Genomic DNA, 10174 nt, shown 5'->3' with positions numbered 1-10174 from the left:
GGGTCCAGTGGCTCACAATGGGCTGTGGGAGTCCCTGTCACAGGATGGCCTTGCCACAGAGGCTCTACCTGGGTTAGAAGGGGATAAAGCATTTCTGTGGATAATAGCATCTACAATAAGAATAGTAAATACTGGAAGTCCTCAAGGGGTTTAAGAGCTCCAAACCCTTGTGCTTTATGGCTTAGTTTGCATTTTTCTTTGGGAAGCATCCACGCATCCCAAAAGGTGCATCCCCGTGCTCATTGCTGAAAGGTTTTCTGCCTTTCCCTCCAAAGCATCTTTGTACTGATACCAAAACCAGGGGGAACCACCAGCCTGATGCAGTGTCCTTGCATTTTCCATCCCCTATTTAGCTGCATGTAGCAATCTTGTTCCCACTGCTCTGCTTTGCAAATGTTGTGTAGGTCAAGTTGAAGATTTCTCTTGGCCCGAGTCCTGTGAGCCCATGCCAAGTATGTGGTTTATTGCATGCAAATGTTAGTCAACAGTTACATTATCCAAAGGCAGCCTTTTTTCTTTCTTTCTTGCCTTGTTTTTTTCCCTAGCTTGAAATAAATGAGTTGGCACAAAGCAGTGTAAATGTTATGTCAGCATTAGAAGCTGCTTAATCTTGATGGATGCGTTAGCGGCGGAGCATGACATTAATTGACAGACATTAAATGATGCTTTCTGTTTCTAGTTGTGTACAAACAGGAGTTCTCCTTTGTTAAGGCTCATTAAAACTCCAAGTCCCCATAGTTAAGGGGGGGATTTTTCTTTCCTTTATGAATCAAGGAGCTATTTATCTGTGGGAAAGCCTCTCATGTCATTCCCGCTGTGATTAATGCTGTAACACTCTCCGATGCTTTGGTTATCCAAATGGCACAGCCCTTCCTTTTTGTCCTCGTGCTTTGTGCTGGGACAAGAAAAGGAAAAACGAACTGGAAGTCAATCTTCTGCCCATAAAGAAACCACTTGAGGGTTGTAGAGAGAAGGGTTGGGAAGGAGAGGAGGGAGGGCAGTGCTTGCTGCACGGGGGGACACGGCCAAGATGTTTCTCCACGGCAGAGGCTGCAAAGGAGTCGGAGCTGCTGCCAGCATCCCTGCCTCCAACCAGCACCAATGTCTGAGCCAGAACCTGCTCCTTTTGCCATCTTAATGCTTGCTTTGGCTTCGATTTGTTCCCTTTTAAAGCTGTTTACGCTGGGTGCAATGGTAGCTATTGCACATTGCTTTCCATTCGGGAAAAGCTGCTGCTGCCAACAGCAGAAGGGAGGGAGTGTGTGCCCAAGGTTGGTCCCTCTCCACCCTGTATGAGGGGAAACATTCACACCGACAGCTCCCAGGATGGATCCTTTTCCTCATGGAGCCCAGCACTGCCCTGATTGCACTGATGTGGTTGCAGGAGTGGAAGGCAGGGGCAGAGATAAAACCTGGGAGCAGTGCTTGTGGTGCAAAACTCCAGAGGCCACTGGGATTAGGCTTAAACTATGGGATTACGGGTAATTTTTGGGTAATAAAGAAACTACTTCACTATATAAGCTCTTACTTTTGGGAAGTAGTCACCTGTTTCGTGTTCACCAGATGGTAAACGGGATTAGAGGATGCTCAGACACTCTGTACTTGGCTGCATGAGTGATGGAGCAGCTACAAACAGCGATGAATGACGATTTCCCACCTTGTGAGCTCGTGACAATTCACTGCACAAAACTCACTCAGGTGCAGCATCTGCAGGAGCTGCTCATGGGAGAAGCTGATGGGACACCCATGGCCAGAAACAGAGTCAAAAGAACCCCCAAACCCAGGGCAAAAACCCCACACAGGCAGCTGGTTTTTAGTAAAGACTCTGAGCTCTTTATTCCAAAGGACAACACAAATGGGATGAAATAGTATCAAAATATATGTACAAAAATAGCAACTATTTGTGCTGGCCTTGCTTTGTGCCAGGGGTTAGCTATGAGCAGTTGGGTGTTGAAGCAGCAAAAAGGGCATTTGATTGGTTATAAACCATCAGTGGGGAAAAAAGAAGCAGCTACACCACATTTTCCCAAAGAAGCATCCAAGATGTTCAGTTTAGAGCTAATTTCCAGTTTAGGTTTGATTTTCCCAGCCCAATTCAGTCCTTCCCAACGTTATGTGCCCATCCCTGCTGCTCTTCTGCTGCCCGTGCGAAGGATGTGCCAGGATCCCTATTCAGGGGCAGCTCTGGGATGCTCTGAGCTACTAATCCAGTGCGTTTAGAGCACATTCAGTGTCTTTGCATTGATTTAAGCAGCATCCTGAGGTTTAGCAGGCCCTTTTCCCCCTGGAGAGGAATCTGTGCCCTATTGGGGCTCGGCTTTGAGGCCAGAAGGGCTTCATTTTGATGTTCCAAGCAGTGGATAAGCAAAGTGCAAAGTGGATAAGCAGCAGGGCTGGGTTTGAAACACATTGCAACAGTGCAGGGGAGATGTCTGCTTTGAGCACCAGGGACACGCAGCATCGGAGAGCCGGAGCTGGAAGGGAAATGATATCTCCAGATATTAAGGGTTACTTTCAGGCTATTAGAAAGCAACTGGTTGTCCTCCAAAGCCAGCAAGGGCTTTGATAGCAAGAGCACACGAGTATCTACTGCAAAGGGCTTCAGTTTGCACGTTCTCCCCTCCCTGTCCTCCCTCCTCCGCATCCCCCAGCAGCTTCATCTTTGTGGGCTTGCACCATCTGAGTCTATTGACAAGGCAAAAGCTCAGCTTCCAAATAATCTGGTTTAAAGGGACAGATCTAAGCAGGTTCTGGTTTAATTCTCCCTTTCCCTGCTGCGGGAGGGAGCTGGACCAGGGTGATTCTGAATTCTCTGCCAGACAGAACAGGCACCACAGGGACATTTCTGGTGCTTCACAGGGAAGAAACCTCTACTTGTGTTTTACCCCAGGGTATTCTATGTGTTCCAGCAGAGCTTCGCTGATCGACACCAGTGAGAAAAAGCAGTTGATGTGTTTCTTCTCTTGGAAATCTCATTTATTTTTACACTTTCTCCCATGGATTTAGTGACATCTCAGGTTTTATGTATGATTAGGTGCAAAAAAAAACCCAATCTTTGCTTTTCTACCAGTGCAAATTGTTGTCTCACTAAGAAACCGCTTGTAAAGGTCTCACCCTCTTCTTGTCCCCGTGTCCTGATGCTGGGTTCGGGCTGGTTTCAATGGCAAACAGGGAGTTTGGTGCTTTGGAAGCTGAGGGGAGCGTTGAGCTCTTGGAGACGTTGCTGTTTTAAATAGCTGATATGGGAACGTTCAAACAGCAGCAACACCCGGATATGCAAAGCTCATCTGTCATTGCGCTATTGTCCGTGTTCCCGAAGGGGCTGGTTTGGCTTCTCAAGGCACCGGTTGGCATCTCAGCGTCCAGGGGCAGAGGGATGGGTTTGGTTGGGGTGAGCTGGGGCCATCGGGCACTTCAGGTTCCTGTCCCTCCTAGCAGAAAGGGGTTTAGTTCACCCCAAAAGCCACCTGCATTACCTGGGGTGCTGCCTCACAGCATGCAGGAGTATTGAGGGGGGTCTAAGTCCCTTCTGGGACCATGAACCGTGATGCTATCAATGGCAGAGATGCCATCCCTTTCTGCCCCCCTGAGAAGCCTGCAGTGATTTACAGCTGCAGTTCCACCTCGTAACAGTGCTATCAAATGAGCTGAATTAAAAGCTTGGGGGGGGGGGGATTTTGGGGCTCTGTTTAGGTTCTTTTCTGTTAGCAACAAGAGAGGCTTGTGCGGCACCTAGATGCTGATCATTGCTGCGCGCAGGGTCTCAATTACCACTAGAAAAAGCAAGGCAGGATTAAAACCCCCACCACATAGAAGAGAAAAGGCTGCTTCCTGCTCACAGGCAGCTGCTACCACGCAGGGCTCCAGGCGCTCAGGTAGTAGAGGCAGGGCAGGTAGTGCCATCCACCCCGCAGCGCCAGCAGGGATGCTCCATGGAGCTCGGCTGCTTTCTGCCTGCCCAGTCTGGTGATTCCGGAGGCCACCTCTTTCCGCTTGGTTTTGTACCTCCTGTTCTGGAACCAGATCTTCACCTGGGTCTCGGTGAGCTGCAGGGCCCGGGCCAGGCGGGCTCGCTCAGGGGCAGACAGGTACCGCTGGTGCCTGAATTCCCTCTCCAGTTCGAGGACTTGGCTGTGGGAAAAGGCTGCCCGGGAGCGCTTCGCCTGCTTGGGGGGACACGGGGCCATGGGCTGCAGCGGGGGGGCACAGTCTGATGGGTAGGGCTCCGCTGGGGTGTCTGTGGGAGGAAAGAGATGGGAATGATCCACTTGGAAAGAGCCCCAATCACTTGGTGTTCCCCTTGCAGAGAGTGAAATAGCGATGGGTGTCCCTGGAGAGAGGCTTCGGACAAGGGGAATGGCTTTAAGCTGCCAGAGAGGAGCTCTTAGGCAGAAGCTCTTCCCTGTGAGGGTGCTGAGGCGCTGGCACAGGGTGCCCAGAGAAGCTGTGGCTGCCCCATCCCTGCCATTCAATAGGAATATACATTCAAGGGACTCAAATGAATCCGAAAGGGCTGGTTTGCAGTGGTGGAGGGGGTCTGCCTGAGTGCTGTTGTTATGTACAGCGAGGCGTCAAGGGCTCTGGAGGTTTGTATTGCAGAGTTGATACTATGAAGGCACTTGTTTGAAATCTCCTCCTGTGCCTATGGGAAAATCCTGATTCCCCAAAGAGAACAAGGTTCTGTCCTCAGGTTACAAAGGACAGCCCAGAAATGGGAAATCAGTGCAGCTTAGAGCAGGCTGCAGTGAGGAAGCGCTGGAAACAAATCCCTCCCTGTTTGCTTTCATGGTTCCAAGGCAATGGCGAGAAATTTTGGGGTACACTTTTAAACCTTCAGGCCTGGTTTTACACATATCACTGCAGCCCTAGGCTCGGGCTGCAGCCCCAAAGCAGCATCTCAGTGTTTGCCTTGCTTCTTATGGCACCTGAGCCACGAGGCACAAAGGTGCTGCGCTCCCTGGGATGCATCCCATAGGAGTGTTGAACCTTCTCAAGTCAGTGAGGTCCTTTCTGTGTAACCCCCAGCTTGGGATGGGAATAGGCCAATTGGGATTTTTCCCTTTAGTTGTTTCTTAGTCTGTTTTCTTAAGACCTGAACACAGCGCTCAGGATGGAAGCATCGGATGCTCAGCTCCCAGCTTGTGTAAATCACGGCTGTCCCACTGAAACCCCCGCGGCTGCCCTGACAAAAGCAGCTTTTGGGGAGATCTGGTGCAGCCTCCAATGGTTTTCATAAGCCCCAGCCTGGTGACTGCTTCTGAGCTTGCTGTTCCATAGAAACCCCTTCTCCCAGCACTGAAACTTAAAGCCAGCCTTCCCCTGGCAAGGGCTGGTGCAGCAAGCGAGAGCCAGTCACTAGAGAGTTCAAAACTGAGCTGGCGCAGCTCAGCCCAAGGGCTGCTTGGGCAAGGAAACGCCAAGCCCCCTCCTGCAGCCCCAGCTGTGCTCGTGCTGCTGCAACACAAGGGGCAACAGGCACAGAGGTTGGCTCCTGAGCACGGTTTTCAGTGTGATGCTTCCGCAGTGAAATGGTATTCCTGCAAGGAATTTGGGAGTTACATGCTAGGAAGGGACGCTGTGGCAAGAGGAGCAGGTTGCTGTTAGCAAACCATGTATGGGGGTACAGGCTGTGAAAGCAGGGCTTCAAACAGCACCAATTCAACACGGGGACATTCAAAGGACCAGAGGCACCGATGAGCTCGGCTGCAGTGGCATCAAGGATGGGCTGGCAGCCCCACGGTGCCTTTGCTGGGCACCTTCCACATTGAAGGGAACTTTATTTCCCGAGAAATCACAGAAATGCATTAATTGGGTTTCATTTTGAAGGAGCATTTTAGGCAGATTCAGTCCTTTGAGCTATTTGAAGCGCCCGGTGAGAGGTTTGCTATTACACTGCTGCTATTCCTCCTCCTTTCCCACCCCTAGAGCACAGACACTCATGGCATTTAAAGCACAACTTATTTGGCTCCAGCAGCCGGGTCTGGATCCTGCCCCTTGCAGAGGGTTCTCCTTGACCCAACCATAACCATTGCTGATCCATTCCCCAGCCAGGAGCTTCCACCCCCTTCCCTTACCTTTGACTGCCTCTTGGGGTGTCCCTCGGCCTTGGGATGCTCCTGCGGGATGAGGGCTCCTGGTGGGGTGCCCTGGGGCAGAGCTGCCCTTGCTCCCCTCCACTGCCTCTGCCCCTGGCTCCCCGTCCTGGCTGCCGAATCCTCTGCTCTTGCCCCTCTCCGGCTGCGCTCCCTGTTCCGCCCCATCCCAGAGGATGTCTTGGATGAGGAAGGACGTCCGGGGCCTGGAGGCGATGGGCGCCGTGTGCTGGGCTGCTGCCGGGGTGCAGCTCATCCCTGCCGGGCGCTGCTGCCTGCTCTCTGCCTCCACCCAGGCGCTCCTGCTCCTCATCCTCTCCCTGCCCAGAGCCTCCCGGCCTTCCCACCCTCCCGGCTCTGCATTTGTAGGGCAGGCAGCCAAGCCTCCGGGGCCTGATTGGAGATCCCTGGCTGGAGTCTACGCCCTTCCCTGGTGTCTTGGCTCCCACAGGCTCCCTGCCTGCTTGCTTCTCCCCCTTGCTCAGGACACCCTTCCCCATGGATCCATGGGGTCACAGCCAAACCTCAGCCTCCTCCTTTGCCCCCCTGTTGCTCCCCTGAGCTTTTATGGTGGATGATGCTTAAGTGAGTTCATCCTTTTGGGGGTCAAAATGCTTCCAAGGTGGGGGTTTGGGTGAGAGGAGAGGGCAGCAGCGTTGCTGCCTTGGAGGGATGCTCACCTGCAATGGATCCAGAGGAGGCCACAAAGATGCTGAGAGAGCTGGGCTTGTTCAGCTGGCAGTGCTCAAGGCCAGGTTGGATGGGGCTTGGAGCACCTTGCTCTAGTGGAAGCTCTCCCTGCCCATGGCAGTGGTTGGAGTTGGATGAGCTTAAGGTCCCTTCCAACCCAAACTGGGCTGGGATTCTCTGATGCAGGCCAGGCTTGGACCACAAGGTGATTTCCTTTCTGGTTTAATTACTGGTATTGATTGATTTGGGGGTTGTGTGTTTGGTTTCGCTTTGGATCAGGTTTTGCTGCAAAGCCACTGAAAGCATTTCACCATTCTGGGGTTTTATTTGCAGATAATAATGGTAAAGACCAAAATAGACACCAAAGGTATTAGGAAATATAAATCAAAACCGCATCTCAGAAGATCAGAGGAACTCCAAGCGTTCAATAGTGTCCATAGAACAGTGACACACAGCGATGTGCACAGACCCTGTGTTCCAGCTGTCCTTAGGAAGCAATCCAGTGTTCGTGTCCTGTGCTGGCAGCCTGGAGGAGCAAATCCCCTGGGAGCGGGCAGGACCAGACTCCAAAGCACTGAATAAATAAACACCCTGGGTCCCTGGGTCCCCCTCTCTCCTGCCCTGCCTTTGCAGACGTGGGATGGATGTCCTGGAATCATCCCATTGTCCAGGGGGTCAGAAACCTCTGGATCCGGGTCCTATCCCAAAGCAGGCTGGGCTCTGGAGTGCGGTGGGGTTTTCCTCGCTGCTTCCCAATCAGTCCTCACCTACCAAGCCCTGATTCCCGCTTGCCCCGTGGCTTGCAAGCACAGGGGCTGGTGCTGAGCTGCGCTGGCCATGCCCAAGCTCCCATTCACAGTGTGGCTGCTGGGGGTGGCGCTGGGGGGCACCGCAGGGTAGCCCCCCCCATAGCTACCACCATAGGGGCTGCTGCTATAGGCACTGTAGTAGGAGCTGTAGGAGTAAGGGCTGGCGCTGTAAGGGGCCGGGTAAGGCTGGGACCCCCCAAGGCAGGGTTTGCCATCCCTGACCAGCACCACGGGCACTGCCACCCTGCGGGCAGGCAGCGGGTGGGCAGCCAGCTCCAGGGACTTATCCTGCCTTTGCCTTTTGCACTTGTACCTGCGGTTCTGGAACCAGATCTTCACCTGGGTGGAGGTGAGCTGGAGGGCGCGGGCCAGATGCTCCCTCTCCGGAGCAGAGAGGTATTTGTGGTGCTTGAATTGCCGCTCCAGCTCCGAGACCTGCGCTTGGGAGAACAGAACCCGGGGCTTCCTCCGCTGCCGCTGCTTGGGGTGGTGGCAGGGGTCACCTCTCTGCTCCCCTGCCTCCAGAGTCGGGGCGAGCAAGCGTTGTCCTGCAGCGAGGAAAACCCAAAGTGAGACCCGAGCCTGGCTCTGTGCCCAGAGAGTGTTTCCGAAGGAGGGATTGAACCGGGAATGGGGCCCCGTGGGAATAAGATGAATTAGGGCTGAGAGTTGATAACTTTAATATCAACTTTCCTGTGGTATTTAATGGGAATTCACAACAATTCCCCTCTTTTTGGGATGGAATTAGGCTGTTACATGGATTTTGGATAATGCCGCCTTTCGGTCCTTCCTAACCATGCTGCTGCAGAGGCTGCCACCATGGCAGCCCCAGCCCGAAGGAGCACAGGGAAAGTGGGGTACACGCAGGTTTGGGTGCTCCAAAAGACAAATCCCCCTCCCACCATCCCGCTCCGGAGCAATGGAAGCAGCAGCAGTCGGATCTCCGGCAGGATTTACCTGCAGCACTTTCAAAGGAAAGGAGAATCCCGAATGGAAGCAAACCCCGAGAAAGGAAAAGGGCTGGGAATGAAGGAGGGGAAAATATCAGATCTGAGCAAAGATGTAAAGGGGTTATTTGGTTCGTTTTAACCTGCTGGGGTTTGTGTTGCAGGTGAGGTAAGCACGGGTCCTGCACATCCTGCCTGGGATGCGCTCGGGTCCTCCGGCAGCCACAGTAGGGGCCCGGGGAAAGTGTGGGGGACACTGCTGGGAACTGAGGTGCTGGAGGACAGACATGAACCCAGCCCGATCCCCCCTCGGCGGCCTCCCCGGAGCCGCATCCCCTCGTTGTCCCTTGGGTCGTTGGTCCCTGTCCCCAGCGGGGACGGCTCTGGAGCATCGATACGGGGGGGCTGTGACATCGGAAACAGTGGCGATTTGGGGTTTTCGGCAGAACCCCCCCCAGCTCCATCCATCATTCCCCACGCCGGCGGCCGTTTCGTTTCCCCGAGGGCGCACGGGGAGGGATGCGCTGGATGCTTGCCGGGCTGCCCGGAAAAAGCCCCAAACAACCCCAAAACCCCTAAACCCTGGGGGGAAAGAGGGGAAAATGGGGAAAAAGAGGAAAAAAAGTGAGCGAAGAGAAAAAGAGAGGGAGAAAGGAGGAAACTCGCCACGGGCCGTGGCGAGGAACCCCGGCTCCAGCGGGGCCGTGCCTGCAGGGTGCGAAGATGCAACGAGCGGCTCCGCTGCCCTCGGTTTTCCACCCCGGGGGAGCGAAAGCGGCTCCATAGGGCACCCCCCGGCCCCGGCTCCCCCCCGGCCCCGCCGGTCACTTACGCGGCGGCTCTTCCTCCCCGCCGGGGCTGCGGGGGGCGAGGGGCGCCCCGGCCGTGTCCGTCTGCTCCAGGTTGAGGATGTCCTTCACCGAGAAGGGGGTGGGCAGCATCCCCGCGGCCGGCGGGGGCCCGTCGGGGCCGTCCGTCTGCGCTCCGGGCCCCGCTGCCCGGCTCTGACCCTCCCGTAGCCGCCGGGCCAAGCGCCACCCCTGGCCCCTCCGTCGGGGGGGTGTCCCCATGCGCTGCCCCCCCCTGCAGCTCCCGCAGACGGAGCCAGACCCTTCCCCTCGATGCTCCCGAAACAAGGGGGAAGCGAGAAGCAGGAAGGCGGGGGGGGGGGGGGATTTGGGCTAAACAGCAATAAACCAAATCAGGTCGATTTTAGCTCCATTAAGGTCACATTAGCGAGCGGCTTCGGGAGATAAGGACTGATAAGGGGCGAAGACCACCAAGCTCCTGCAGGCCAGGGAGAGGGGGGGATGCTGTGAGAGCCACCACTTCCCTCCCAGTCTGTCCCAGTGCTGCCTTGGGCAGTAGCAGATCCCCAGCAGGGCATGGAGCTGGGTTAGGGCCCCCCAGATGGGTTTGGGGAGCAGGGTCGACCCCTCCAGCCGTGGGGTGATGCTGGGTCTTATCGGAGCCCAGTGAGCGGCTACGTCAATTAAAATTCCTGGTGCTGGTGTTTGCTGATAGCCCTGACAGGGCAGAGCTGGCTTTTTGTCTGGGTTCGGTTGGTATCTCCTGCACCACCGAAACAGCCAAACTGGGCTGTGAGGGGAGGCTGAATAAATAAACCAGGCAAGGA

General features: G+C 54.8%; 2 protein-coding genes across 2 annotated transcripts; both read right to left on the bottom strand.

Moving 5' to 3' along the window:
• Nucleotides 1-3848: 3848 nt before the first annotated feature.
• Nucleotides 3849-6405, bottom strand: NKX3-1 (NK3 homeobox 1; the record flags this gene model as incomplete). The annotated part of the gene is made up of 2 exons (XM_080634507.1): nt 3849-4237; nt 6075-6405. 2 exons carry the CDS (start codon nt 6403-6405, stop codon nt 3849-3851), a joined length of 720 nt encoding a protein of 239 aa, XP_080490633.1.
• A 980-nt stretch (nt 6406-7385) lies between these two features.
• Nucleotides 7386-9495, bottom strand: NKX2-6 (NK2 homeobox 6). Its single transcript, XM_080634726.1, has 2 exons — nt 9371-9495; nt 7386-8139 (listed from the first exon to the last, which is right to left on the bottom strand). The coding sequence occupies exons 1-2, from the start codon at nt 9477-9479 to the stop codon at nt 7550-7552; spliced, it is 699 nt and encodes a 232-aa protein (XP_080490852.1). The 5' UTR covers nt 9480-9495; the 3' UTR covers nt 7386-7549.
• Nucleotides 9496-10174: the final 679 nt, after the last annotated feature.

Source organism: Psittacula echo (genome assembly GCF_963264785.1).
Source record: "Psittacula echo genome assembly, chromosome: 25".
In the NCBI taxonomy this organism is placed as follows: domain Eukaryota; kingdom Metazoa; phylum Chordata; class Aves; order Psittaciformes; family Psittacidae; genus Psittacula; species Psittacula echo.
The sequence above is the reverse complement of the archived record's forward strand: the minus strand, read 5'-3'. Positions and strand labels throughout refer to the sequence as shown.